Genomic DNA, 15,313 nt, shown 5'->3' with positions numbered 1-15,313 from the left:
TCTGGGAATTTACGGGGCTGACGACCGTCATAGGCTGGTTTAAGTGATCACTTTACACTTTAAGTATTTGAACACTATCAAAATGTCGTAAATAAATTAACTGGTCTAATAAATAAATAACTCGATATAACGGACTATTTGGAGTGAGGGGGTGTCTGTTAAAGCCGTAGACCGGTATTTAAAAATCTTCTTCTTTCTTTCAACCTTATCCGCATCCAATGGTGCATATGGCACTGAATCGTATTGATGCAGTGTTATCTTGATCGTTAGTTACATGAAGGCGAGGTGATCACTCGATAGAACTATAAATTTGACGGATTCGATGTGCGGTCAGTCCAGGGTAATATGAAATAAATATTTGAGTGTAAAATCACTGATATTTATTTTCAACCCCCCCCCCTGGGAATCGAACTCGGGACCTCCAGCACGGTAACTAAATACGCTAACCGTTACACTACGGAAGCGTATCAATATATAAAAATAGCTGAAAATATTTTTATTTTGAAAATATAATAACTTTATTTAGATATAAATAAACAATACAAAACACAAACAAATTCTATTTATTGTCTTCGGAGACTTGGTATAATGTGAATATCATGGTCGCCAAAAATTTTTTACATGCATACTTGAATTTAAGCATGTATAATATTATATAATACATAAATATTATATAATACATAATATTTAATACATATTATATCAGGACGATTTTTATTTTCTTATATTTGACTAGATTTTCTGTCCGTTATGTCCGAAGTTCGTCAAATCGAGATCCGTTATATCGAGGTTTTACTGTGCACATTAACTGAGACTTCGAAATGCTTTGTATACTGATGGAACGGTAATTTTATTGTGCAGAAAAATTTAAGCGTACATATGCTTGTATTGTTGAATCAATGAATTTTGACAAAACGAAATTCTGTCAATCGCATCCGGGTTATGTCGGTCTGTAGTCAGCTGTAGAGCTGTCATTTTTATTTGTTTTGTGGTGCCTATAAATGTTCGATGTATTGACAGTTTAAAGTTTTTTTCATCGAACGTTTATCAGGAAACAATGATAAAAAATAAAAAAAAATTCATGAAATTGAAACAAAATTAATTTAATAATATTACCCTCCATATTTTCATATATTATTTTGTTTTATATTTGGGCATATAAAGAATTTCTTTTAGGAATATCGTGATAATCTCCATGTGTGATTATGTATATATTTTCATTTATTTAATTTTTAAATGATTTGATTTAAATACGAAAGGATTTTTTAAATATTTTAATGCTCGGCTACTAGATAAAAGCAGTATTACTAGATTAAAGTATCGAATTACTAGATAAAAAATGTATTTAAAAAAAAAACATGTTACATTCAAATGTTTCATTTAATGAAAACTGATCACACACACACACATACACATATTGAAAGTTCGGAATACGTAAAAATCCTTTGGACACATCCCTGAAATTATTTCATTTATGGATATTCTCCAAAATGCTTAGTAACTAATTAACAGAGGCCAACGTTTTTAATTCATAGTCAAACAAATAGACGCAGACGTGTAGCTCCAGAAAAGAAAAAGAAAAGATAAAGAATAAACATAATGTCAACACCAGATATCTGTATTGTTGAGAGAGTCAATATCCTTCACCTTATGTAAATTCGCAGCGTGTTTAGGAAAAAATCAGTTGAAATTATTACGAATATTTGAAACTGTTATTTGCTTGATTTTTTTATCCGCTGTTGTGAAGTTTTTTTTTGGACTGGATCTTGATAATATACCGTAATCACAAACGCGCTAAGAGTGTCAGAAATAAAGACTCTATGGAGCATATCTGTCAAGAGTCTACAAGACAGAATAGGGAACGCCAGGATAAGGGAAATATGCGAGATGGAAGATGTCGTTAGGTGGGGAAGGCAACGAAGGAGACAATGGTATGAGGAGAATGTGTGAGGAGAATGGAACCATCCAGACTCCCCCACATTGCACTTTACGGCCATCCCTGTGGTAGACTCTGGGCAGACCACTAAAAGATGAATCGGCAGCTAAGAATCGACATCGTAGGAGGCTAGTCCCTCCCTAAAACAGGCCACAAGGCTTACACCATGTAGAAGAAGAAGAAGAAGATTTTGATTAAATAATATATATTTTACCGTTTGTTTCCTGCATATAGTTCTTCGGGAACATCTCCTCCGATACACTTCGCAAGAACTTCGTTCATCGCTTCTTTCACATCAAAAAACACTCTCCCACCCGATTCCGTCCCGAAATTAGAACTAAGGGATGAACTAGCCCTCAACAATTCCAAGGATCTACACACACTACCCTTGGGAAAATGTCTCGTAGGCACTTGAACTGTGGGATATTTTTCTGTTTTTGGTCTATCGGGACACAGGTTGGAAGCCTTTTTTCTAATATATTTGCGAAGACGTAAAGAAAGCATGAAGCGAATTCGTATATGCCGTTTAATATTTCTGTCGTATCTTATCTGTTCTTTAGTTACTTTGCTGTCTTTGATTCGGGAGGAGTTAGATTTTTTGTGTCGCTTTGTTTTTACTTTTTCTTTGAGTTTTCTAATGTGTTCCAAGTAATTTACACCGCCGGCTTTTGTTCTTAGTTCTATCGGGTCTACGTAGATTGGTTCTATGGAATCTTGTCCGTTGTTTGAGTTCGTCTTCCAACCTCTACTTAGAGACCAGTTACCATCTGAGGTCGAATAACTTATTTTTGACTGCTTGCCCAGTGATTGATTTTCAGGGTTGTCGCTCTGTTCGTACTTGAAATTACTTCTGAAAGAATAGGCATATCCTCTTCGTCTCATCCAAGTGTTTTCGCAGGTCTCTGAGGATTTGTTCAAAGGCGAATTTTCTACTGAATTCTCTTTCGGAGTGTCGCTTTTTGGCACTTTATTCAATCGGACACCAAATAGCTTGTCTTTCAAGACTTTAACAGCGAGACTGCACTGCTGACGTCTCAGGTTGTTCCTCTTTTCCTTTTCTCTTTGTAACTCCCGTCTAATCTGTTCCTGTGTCATGGGAGACCAATCTCCAGCTTCCGAACAGCAGCATATTTCTTTCACAAACTGCACTAACGCGTTGCAATACGACAGTGGGTCCTTCGCCATCGTTCACACTGAACAGTTCATTTTGGTTCAGAATAATTCGGTTATTCTGATATCGCAATCGATTGCATTATCATTTTCACAGGTTTCGAAAATCATTATTGTCTCCGTTGATATAGTTTTACATGTTTCACTATAATGGCGTTTGAAAACGTTACAAAAACATAGTAAATATGTAAGTAATGAACACGTAGATGCGCCTTTCCTTTCACTTATCATTACGTGAAGAACAAAAAGGTTGATGTGTTCATTACAGCAACAATTCAAAATCGCGTGCGTACTGGACAATACACAACATAATCAGATCATTGCTCTTTCCACCGATTGAATGTATATATATATCTGCTAATGAACTGTTGTAAAAATATGTACACTTTACTTTTATATTCTAATACAAACACACTAAAGTCCTAATATCCTTTATCCCTGAAGAAATATACTCCTTAATAACAAAATTCTGTTAATCATAACTTGACCATTATCACTTGGGTTGTACGCAATTAACAATAACAAAAATATAACGCCACATTACTAAAACAAACACCCTTAGCAACGGCCGGTATCAAACTGTCAAAATATCTACATTTCACTAAAAACACTGTAAGTTAAAGCAACTCGGTTCACTTTAGGGTCACTTCACACGATTCACCAAACGCGGTATCACTTCGCCGATTTTCTTCGAACTATCGCCCTCATCACAAAAACTTGACTATCCTCAACTCAGGGCAGATACGAATTGAGTATTTTCCTTTTCAATCAGTAGTTGATAGAAATCGGCGCTGGCCGGCAGCGATGCGCGTTCGTGCCTTCGCTAAATACACATAAATTATAACAATATGTAAGAATTAGTATTTGCACGGTACCGACTAGAGCGGCCAAGATCCGCGACGGAGGTTTTCTTCGTGTTTACAAGTTTTTTTCACGTTGTTCTACCGTAAGACATCGCTCTCGTGTGAAGGCAGACGCCGGCAAAATGGAAAGTCCGATCCGAAAACGACACCGCTTATCAAAAATTCATACACTGGCCTCAAAATCAAAACAACTCGGTGAAATTTAGATTTAGGGTTTGGCTCCAGCGTAAGTGGACCGAATTCGACTTGACGACAGTGATTATAGCGTTAATCGTTCACTACCAACGAAATCGAGGCCCGGACCGCGGTATCTCGTTTATCAACCATTATCAAAGTAGCTCGCGAGAAATAAATATCACGTTTTTTTGACGAGAACCGGCTTTCGGAAGAGTCTGATGCAGCGCGAGGTTTGACGAACGAATGATCTGGAACAGAGATCGATTCAATTGTTGGTTTAATCGTTAAAAAAACTCGAACTCCGAGATTTCTCCGCTTATCGGTACAGGTGGTACCTGGCAAACTGTCCTCAGGCCGCCATATCAATTTCACTTTTTCCGGTAACACCGATCCGATTATTGATTTACCAACAATAAGACGTGAAGAGTAAATAATGAAAGCGATATTATAAAATTTCTCGACGAGGAAGTTTTCTACGCGCACGTTACGAATATATCGTGTATAAAGTCACACTGACAGGTGGACGCGATCGGTCAGTATGGAGTGACCAGTCGAATTGTTACCTATTGTCTCTCTGCCCCCTTCATTATGTACAAATTACCCCATTTTGTCGGACCGTGAGGTCATCCGCGGAACCAGGCGACCAGAAACGTGAGAAGGTTTTGAAGTTCAGTGCGTTGCACCGGAAAGCTTAAGTTTGCATTCATTGTTCCACATTGTTCTAATTTGAGCGTGACCAACTTACATATCCTCGAGCGACAAGGTTCTAACTAAAAAAAAATTAAACATATAGGTACGAAGCGGCAATTAAAAATTTTAAACAACGCTAAACATCAAGCATTCATGGATTACAATTTTTACTAAATTTATGAAATAATTTTATGTTTTTAATGGTTAAAAAAATCTTATTCTAAATGATAATTTAATTGTAAAACAATAAACTTGTTTTCTTAAAACTTATTCAAAATTTAGAAAAAAAAAAAATTTCAACTAAAATGTTTTTGAAACGTAGATCGAGTAAATTTTTTTTGGAAAGAGTTAATTATCAAAAAATGGTTTATGAAAAGTGCAACTAGAATATTGTTGTTCTAAGGCAACATGTCTCGTGGGTGTCATGTCTATTTCTGTAATTTGTTTCCGGTTATCTTGAGGATAAAATAACATACGATTAACCAAAAATTTTTAAACAATATATTATATATATATATATATATATATATATATATATATATATATATATATATATATATATATATATATATATATAAAATATATATATATATATATAAATATATATGTATATATATATATATATATATATATATATATATATATATATATATATATATATATATATATATATATATATATATATATAAATATTAAAACATACGTACGTATTTTTTATATTGTTTGCTGATACTTAGTGGCATGTGTGCTTATAAAAAGTGTGTTTTATAAAATGTGATATATTTTATAAACTTAATAAAATTTTATTATTAACGACTATCATTTTTGGTACTATTATTCCACCTGGTTTCGACAAATACCCTTTTTTCTTAAGGGATGGATACATATTTATCCATCTAAGTACGTGTAGAAGGCGTTTGTGGAAACCGGTTGGAATAATAGTATCAACAAATAAAAGTGGTAAGAACAATGTTTGTATTTCATTAATTTAAAAAAAAAATTCAATACTCTGAAGAAAAAAAAGGGGTTTTCATCGACAATTATTCTTTGACAATATTCATTTTTATACTATGCATTCTCTTCTTATATGATTTTAAATTTAAGAATTTTGATGAAGGTGGCTGTGGTTGCTTAAGGTTTTTCGACACATTGCTCACTCCTATCAAGAACGTCATATATCCAAAATCGTCAAATATCAGTTGTGCATGTTTTCGGAATGCCCAGAAAATGTGCTATATCCCAGCAAAAGCGACATATTTTTAACTTAATATTTACCCGCTTCACTCAGAAAGTGTTTTTGCATTTTGATGAAAAGGTTTATTATTATTTTTTTTAATATACTAAATATTTTTCAAATGGAGAAACAACATTCAGGTTTTATCTAAAAAAAATTGTTGCACAGTAAAAAGTTCAAAAAGTGGCTTGATATTTTTTTTCAATACATTTTATTATATTTTTAAACTTTAAAAACGTTCTCCTGAAAAACCAAGTTTTTTTTATTTATGACGTTGATAGGAGTGAGCGATAAGGGTTTTAAGAACCTGTAATACATGATTATTTTTTACTAGATAAGGGTAGGATTCAGGGGGATGGGAATAAGATGATTTCTTTTTAAAATAGACTTTTCATTTCAAGGCCAATTATGAAATGCATTTGTGAATTTCGTTAACACAGATATTATATTGCGACAACAATAACAGCGATTATTGTACTGGAATTTTCGTGAAATACGCAAAAATTAGATTGTGATTCTAAATGCATTAATAAAAATAATATCGATTGATTCCGTTATTTGAGTGACGAAAAATTAGCGCAACATAAATGTGCAATTACAGAAGTAATTAGATTCTAAAGATATTATCGTATAAGCCGATACAAAATCATACTATCATACAAATTGACTAACCAACACCGACGTCGCTTCCCCAAAGAGGTAGACAGAGAGAATATTCGTATAGTACCACATCACTCTGTCTTTGCAAACCAGTGTTGGCCTCTACCACATTCATGTATCTCCTCATACATACCCACCGATTATTCCGACTCCTGACCTGGTCATTTTTATTATTTTAAATACTTAATCATACCAAGTATTTCTCAGTCGTCTTTTGCCCCTATTATCAACTAAATTGGTCTCATATTTTTTTTAATGTCCTTTCCTCACTCATTCATTCCATATGTCCAAACCATCTCAACACACCTTTCTAAATTTTACCGATAATTTAAGCTTATCTCAGCCTTGTATTTCTTCCTTAATGCACCATCAGAACACCTATCGTACATCGTTTTGACGCTCATTAGTCTGAGAGATTCCATTTGGAATGAATTCAGTTTACTTTCATCTTTATTTTGCCAACTCCATGCTTCACTTCCAATATATTTTAATACTTACATAAGTCCCAAATTCAAAGACAAAATCGATTTAATAAACAATGGATCGATTTCGAATAAGTCAAGTTAAAATAAGTGTATTGTTTCTGTGACGTCATTCATTACCAACTTACGAAGAGAACGTTTTTACGAAGTCGAATATTCCAAAAGAAAATATTGATTATATCGGCTGTTATATAAACACAAAACGAGTCCAATAGAGGTTGAGTATGTTAAATTAGATATTCCTCCCGTCTGCAAACGATCCATTATAAAAAAATCGATTGTTGATACTATTTTTAAAATTTATACTCTCTGTTGCTATCCCACTCGCTCAGGAAGGATGTAAAGAGAAATCGGAAGTAGCAGTCGCCTCTAATGTCCGGTGTACATATGTGTAGGTACTATGTACCTTTTACTGTCATTGTAGTGTATATCTATGAACACATAGATTTACATACATTATAATGTCAGGCGGGAATAATAGCTATCACCCAAATACGCAAAACTGTGTGTATAAATAAATACATCTAATTAATGGCAACACATCACATAAAAAAGATTAAATTATATCAATTAAAATGTTATTACTACATTTTTTACATCTCAATATGAATAAGATTATGGAAGTCTAGGTATTTGCAGTCAAAGGCATTACCAGCCTAAAAGATTTTTTAAATAAAATATCATAATAAATTATCATCCGTAAATACATACATAAATACATATCGTTCACTCCATTCAAGAACGTCCTAAATCAAAAAACTTGATTTTGCAGGAGAACGTTTTTAAAGTTTAAAAATGTATGAAAAATAAATATCATTGAACTTTTAAAACTTTAAAAAATATTAAACTTTTTATTGTGCAACAGATCTTTTTTGGTAAAACCTGAAGGTTTATTCTCCATATGAAAGATATTTAGTATATTTAAAAATATAATTAAACAATACATTTTGTTCAAAATGCAAAAACAACATTTTCTGCCCTGTGGCGGGTAAATATCAAGTTAAAAATATGCCTTTTTTGCTGGGATATAATACATTTTCTGGGTATTCCGAAAACATGTACAACTGGAAATTGACGATTTTTGACTTATGACGTTATTGAAAGGAGTGAGCGATATAAGCAGGTTTTTTTTCTCCATGTAACGCGGTGGAACTTTTTTCATGGATAATATTTTTTTAATTTTCAAAATCAATAAGACAAAACAATGTTTGCTATTACGTAATTAAAATCCATTCAGCAAAATGATAAAATATGGAATTTAAAGAATATTTGTATGATATTTAAATAAAATAAAATAAAATATAAAAAGCTTGACATGAAGTGAGTTCCGGGATATTTTTGTTTAAAAAAAATCCCTGCGAACAGGTGATAATAAATTATACATTCAATAGCACGATGAAAGAAAAAATATATTTAATTAATTCTTAATCCATCAATGAAGCCTGTTTGAACCCTCCACTCCTTGCCTGATTCTACGTCTTTGTATTGCTCATCTTCGTCAAATTTCAAGTTTTATAAGTATATCACAAATATGGCAATTATTTAATCGTTCATACAACAGCAAAATAATCAGAGGGATAGTCATATGAGGAGTTGCACAATGTGGAATCAGCGAAAAATGTTTGCAAAGACGCATTGGTGCGGCGTCTAAATTTAATTTTAATTTAAGCTAAGGCTAAATCTAAATTTTCTACTTGTGTCCTTGGGACGTTTAAGGTGTAAGTTAGGGTAAGAGCTTATTCTTATTTTTGTTTATTTATTCATTTACATATATTTTTTACCAGTGGGAACATTGACAATAGGGGGGAGGCCTTAGTCTTCGTCATATTGATAATCATTGATTTTTTATTATTTATATTTTAATGAATTTCTATTGTTTTAAAATGTTGCAGTTTACGACTTTTCGTATTTATATTTTTTAAGGTTTCTACGTTATTGTTGTTATATTTGTTATTATTTTTATACCCACTGATAGATAAAATAAAATAATAATATTAAAAAGTAATGCAATAAATGTAATAGCTATTTTTAATTTAAGTTTAACTTGTAAATAGGTACCACTATTTCTTAAAATCGACTGTGACACGTGTTTCGATGCATTCCGCACTTTCATCACCGCAACACTGTATCAACGTGTCACAGTAGATTTTAAAAAATAGTGGTATTTACTAAGTAAAACATAAATTAAAGATGGACAGATTTTAGCACAAAGTGACTGCCGAATCAATTAATGAAAAATAAATAGCTCCTACCCTCTCTTCATTCTGCAACATTCCAAGGACACAACTCTAATATTTAGACTAAGCTTCACATACGGTGTTTGCCGTATGTGAAGCTAAAATGATGCGGAATGCCTAAAAACACGTGTAACAATAGATTTTAAGAAATAGTGGTAATTACCAAGTAAAACTTAATTTAAAAATGGATAGATATTACAACAAAGTGACTGTCGAATCAATTCATGTTAACATTTTGGTGAAAATAGTAAAGATACCTAATCATGTATATATGAGTGTGTTTGCATATAACATACGTATGCAATTGGTTAGAGCCTTTTGTACAAAAGGTGTCACCATACGAAAGTGCAAATTTGCATGTGCAACAAAGTTTTCTTCTTGAATTGCAAACAGAATAATTAAGTTTTCGTTCTACTTTACTACGTGTGATGAATCCATTATGGACCTCCACTTTTACTAATATTACAGCCGCTGTGAATATTTCATTAAGGCTTATAGAATTCATCAAGCGTCCGGCTACGTTTTTTTAGAGTATATATTTGAATTTATGTGATTTTTAGAATATATATATTGAAATAATATTTAAATTTGTCATTTTTAAACTTCTTACCTTTAAATTACTGCTTTCTTTTCAAAACAGTTTATTTAATTCGAAGAAATACTTATTTTTTCAATACAGAAACGAGGTTTCAAGTAAAAAATTCAATTGCATCAAATGTTACCGGGGTTAATTAAGTTAAAATTAGTTTTTCTTTAAATAAGTATAAATAAGTTAAAAAAAGTTTTTTTTAAATGTATATAAATATAAATATATACATATATATAAAAAAAACCCTTATCCGCACCCAATGGTGCATAGGACACTGCGTCATATAAACTCAGTGTTATCTTGATCGTTTGCACATGAAGGAAAGGTGATCAGCCCTCCGCTTCAGGTAACAGTCCAGGGTAATATTAAATAAATATGACAGTGAAAAAAAATATATATATAAATATATATACATATAAATATATTCTATAAAAAATTGCGCAGACAACACGGCTTCTCGCGCGGCCGTCGCTTTCTGAATTAGTTCGTTTGAGATCTTACCCTTAACACTTCTGTTTTGTCAGTTTTGTGCAATACATCCTGCAGTTGTCACGCAATTGTCAATGGTCACCTTCATATTGTAGACAAAAACAAAGTAATATCCATGAATATTGAATTTTGTCCACGCACACTCGTACATGCGTGTATATATGTACACACATTGTACAATGAACACACAGCCATCGCGACCGGTTAGGTCAGGGATGGTCAACCTATGGCACGCGTGCCATAGGTGACACGTGAATGAAGAGAAAAAATAAATGTGACTTTACAAAAAATTAAATGAACTTTAAGATATGGTATAAAAAATTCAAAACGTATTTAAATAGCCATGTGTATTTTCTTCGTTCATCAATAGTTTCGCAAACGAAGGATATGACGACATTCATGTACAAATAGATCGCAATTTTAAATACTTTCCGCACGGTGTTCGTCCTCCGATGTGATTTTATTTTAAATAAAATCTCAGTAATATTGAAGTTTTAAGGGTTCTACATTTTTTGTATTAATCCTAGTTATTATTTAATTATTTTATATTGCCATTAATAAGGACTTAATTATTTTTATCAGTGTACTAATGCTTTGTTTATATAAAAAATCTGAAGTTACACAAACATTTGGTGCATTTTTATTTCCACGGCACGCGACACATTATTATATTGAAATGTTTTTTTTTCGCCCGCGGGCTACAAAAAGGTTCGCCATGCCTGGGTTAGGTGATTTCCATCTGCCCGAGAAGAATAACTAATTTAACGTTTTGGAAATGAAAAACAAAAGCAAGGTCGCATTTAAATGAAGCGATAAAAATCAAAAGTGAACCCGCAAGTTTTATAACAATGGTGTCCCGAATCGATTCATTTCATATTTTATATTTAATTTTTCACAGTTGTAAATGGACCACCCAACAGAAAACTTAAGTAAGCATAGTGAAGAAATATTCGAGATAAAAATCATTGTTACGACCTTTGTTTAAAATCAAATATTATCAATTTATATTTGAAGCACTGACTTTGTGATTTTTCATTTTATAATTAAAATGTAACTTTGTTAAAATTTTATCATAACTTGATTATAATGTCTACCGGTTTCGAAGTTAACCGCTTCTTTATCAAGACCGATTAAAGTACAAATATTATTATTCAATTTTTTTACAAAAATGTTAGTAACATTTGTATATAACCACTCACCGAGGTTTTTATGTCTACCGGTTTCGAGACGTACCCGTCTCTTCGTCAGGACAATCACTACACCAGCATGCAAACAATACTACTCGTCACCACCATAGCACTATGACACACTTAAAACTATACAAAATCTCTACCCGAAGACCAACATGCATGTTTGCATGCTGTGGTAGTGATTGTCCTGAAGAAGAAACGGGCACGTCTCGAAACCGGTAGACATAAAAAGTATACGCACTAAACTTCTGTGAGAAGTTTTTCGAAGAGTGTTTCAAGACTAATGTAAAATCTAAATGAAAATTAAAGAAAAATAACAAATTAATCCCTAATATGCAGAATGAATACGTTATTTTTCCTGTGCACATAAAATTCATCCATCTGCAAAAAAATTCAAAATTCGTGACATTATTATTTTATATTTGATAAAAGCTTTAGTTAGCGCTGCCTTTCGACGCGATTAGAAACTATGTAAGTAAATGGTTTCCGTCGACCACCGCTAGATGGCAGTAATGTTGTAAATCGTCAGCTGTTCAATGATTTCCTCTGCCATATCGGAAAATACTATCATGTTCATAAAAAAATGTATCGTCCAGTGAGATTAAAATAATTCATTAATACATGAAAAGGGTAGGTATATTAATAGAGCAGTAGAACAAAACTATAAAGAAATATTTTCATAGTGTGATTTGAGATCTACATAAAAATATGCAAGACATTAAATATAAGATTAAAGAACCTTCTTAACACTTTATTTGCGAAACGAAGTCTGGGTATTTACATGGATAACGCCCTGTCATATGTAGGTTTAAGTGATCACTTTATACTCGTGTTACAATTAACAATTCTACACATTATTAATTAACCTTTGGCAATCACACTACTCAAATTTCGGAAGCTATAATTATGCTTCAATAATGAATACCCTATTTCACATACTACTTCTATATCTATGGTCGAGTTTAGTAAGTTTTTTTTTAAATAAGTGGATACCTTTATGAAACATGAATGTTAGATTCTTCCCGAATTATTTTACATACTAGGAGACGTTTAAAATTTTTAATAAACTTATATTTTAACCAGTTATTTATTCACAATATTTTGAGTGTGTCCGAATTTTTGTTCATAAATTTCGGGTTCATTTCCATTTAGAATAGAATATTCTTCTTTATCTGTATTGAGATATCAATATAAATAACTCCTAAGTGGAGTCAAACCCAGAATTTGTGAACAAAATTTGAACGCACACAAAATATTGTGTTATACTTGCGGGGGGGCCACACGTCTCTCCGCGAATATTATTTTTTAGAATGTGTATTGGAATCAGATTTTTTTAGAATAATCATATTGAAAATAAATATTTTGACTCGTTACCTGCCAATAAGTCTTTTCTTTTCAAAGCCATGTATTTCTTTCTAAAAAAACTTTTTTTTTCAATAGAATAACAATGTTCCAAGGAAAAAAAATAATTACGTCAAATGTTATCTGGGTCCAAAGAAAATTATGTTACGGTCTATTGATTACTGGGCATAAATAAAGATGAGAACTTGTTTACGAGAGAATAAAGTAACATAAAATCTTAGCATATGGGATCAATAAAAATATATTTTGCAAAACAAACAATTTTCTTTCCGTTTTCCTGTACTTCAAGTCGGAATGTTGACACATTACCATGGTCAATATTGCGTCTTCCAGCGCCGCGGGCTCTTCGCAGCTTTCTTTGCGTTTCTCAACCCAAAAGATGATCGCCGGAGCTACCGTGGATGCTGCCAAACGCGCTTCTCGGACCAAATCTGACGCAGGAAAGAAAGTTATTCATGTCCACACTACACCTTACTCGGCCAGAGAAATTACCGGTATTCTATCTTAACCGGTTTTTTATGGAAGACGTGCGTCTATGTGCGAAAGATAAACATTGTATCATAGGTATACATATATTTTATTGATTCGTAACAGATTCTCAAACTTTTTTGACCCGACGCCTATTTTTCATCGCCCACCATTGAAAAAATTTATCTCTATTTACGAAAATGGTGAATATTATATAATAGGGAAATATCGAGGAAAACTTGGCATGATAAAATTGTTCAAATACTTGAAAATGTTTAAAATACTTGGTCAGGAGTAGGAGTAATTGGCGGGCATATACACACATGAGGAGATGTACGAACGTGGAAAGGCGAAGATTGTTTGCAGAGACAAATTGTTGTGGCTTTCTACTCTCTTAATCTACCCCTGCGCTGAATCGGAGTGATGGTTAGTTATATATTTGTTTTTTTTTGGCTAGTTAAGTGATTTATTTACACACGTGTAACATTCACCATTTTACCCATGATTGACAACCGCACTACTCAAATTTTTGGAACTCATACATATATCATAAGTCTCATGACGCTTCATGGTTGAGCTCACAGCAGCATCTATGGTTGGTTTGCGAAAGCTTTTATTTAGAAGAGACATATTTTCCTTCCTTAATTTGGAAATTTCGAAATGTAAAAATTAGTGGAGAAACCCAGGTTTGTGAACAAGAATTTTGACACATCCAAAATGTACGCCTACCTTTATCCAGTATTGCCCACCAAGATTCTTTCATCGCCTGGAAGGGGGTAATATTGCCAAGTTTGGGAACCTGTGGTTTATAGATTCGTTTAACATCATGACGGGCTGTCTGATTATTAAGAAGTGATACGTATAAAACACAGAAGTCATCGCATTTAGAAAGGGTTTTTTAATGATTACAATAAAAAACAACAACAAACAAACAAACAAACTTTAGTTTAAAAAACTAGTTTTACCCGTCAGACTGATTAAATGGAATAGAAAGGAAGAGATAGCACAAATTTCAGATATGATTTATTAATTACCCAATGCTTTTGGATATACAAAATTTTAGCAGCTGTCAATTAACACCCTGTCCATAAAAAAATGGTTATTATTGCGTGTATTGTTATAACGTTCTACAAATGGCGCACTCTGAAAAATCTGATTTTAAAGATAAACAAAAATCGCAGATATTCCAATTGAAAGTGTTGTTTTTGCATTTAGAAGAAAAGTTATTGTTTAATAATTTTTTTTAAAAACATATCCTAAATATTTTTCAAATGGAGAAAAAGTACTCAGGTTTTACCTAAAAAGATCTGTTGCAAAGTAAAAAGTTCAATAAGTGGCTTGATATTTATTTTTAATACATGTCATTATATTTTTGAACTTTAAAAACGATCTCCTGAAAAATCAATTTTTTTGATAAATGACGTTGTTGAAAGGAGTGAGCGATATGTAGGTACATCAGAATTAATAGACTTCAGCGCCAGGGAGTACCATGCAGAGTGGAAGAAAAAAACATCAAATTACACCAGATATGCAAATACGGTATTTATCACACTACCTTCGTATAATCTGATTCACGCTCATACCTCGCGTTAAAATAATAATCAGCTCGGTTTCATTTCCTAAAAGAAAGTGAATCGTGAACAATGCGAGGTGGTTCAGTTTCCCAAACAAGGCGGCTGTTAGCGGCTGATACCAAAACAATACGAAAATTCCTCATTTATCTTATAATTGTATGAAAAATCTAAGCTTTTGTGATGTATCGCTTT

General features: G+C 32.5%; 1 protein-coding gene across 4 annotated transcripts in view; it reads right to left on the bottom strand.

The window, feature by feature from the left end:
* The window catches only part of LOC148302443 (uncharacterized), a 194,517-nt gene that overhangs the window by 108,066 nt on the left and 71,138 nt on the right, over positions 1 to 15,313 (bottom strand). The window contains exon 1 of one of the 4 annotated variants that reach the window (XM_088271588.1): positions 2,151 to 3,850. The exons of the other annotated variants lie outside the window; for them this stretch is intronic. Coding sequence (XP_088127714.1) covers positions 2,151 to 3,121 — 971 coding nt within the window. The 5' untranslated portion in view covers positions 3,122 to 3,850. Of the gene's footprint in view, positions 1 to 2,150; positions 3,851 to 15,313 lie in introns of those variants that run through there. 4 annotated transcript variants of the gene reach the window in all.

Source organism: Brachycentrus maculatus, unplaced genomic scaffold (assembly GCF_059751285.1).
Source record: "Brachycentrus maculatus isolate JH-2025_06_01 unplaced genomic scaffold, ASM5975128v1 h1tg000452l, whole genome shotgun sequence".
NCBI classification, from domain to species: Eukaryota; Metazoa; Arthropoda; class Insecta; order Trichoptera; family Brachycentridae; genus Brachycentrus; species Brachycentrus maculatus.
Note: the sequence above shows the minus strand (reverse complement) of the source record. Positions and strands in the feature narration are given on the sequence as shown.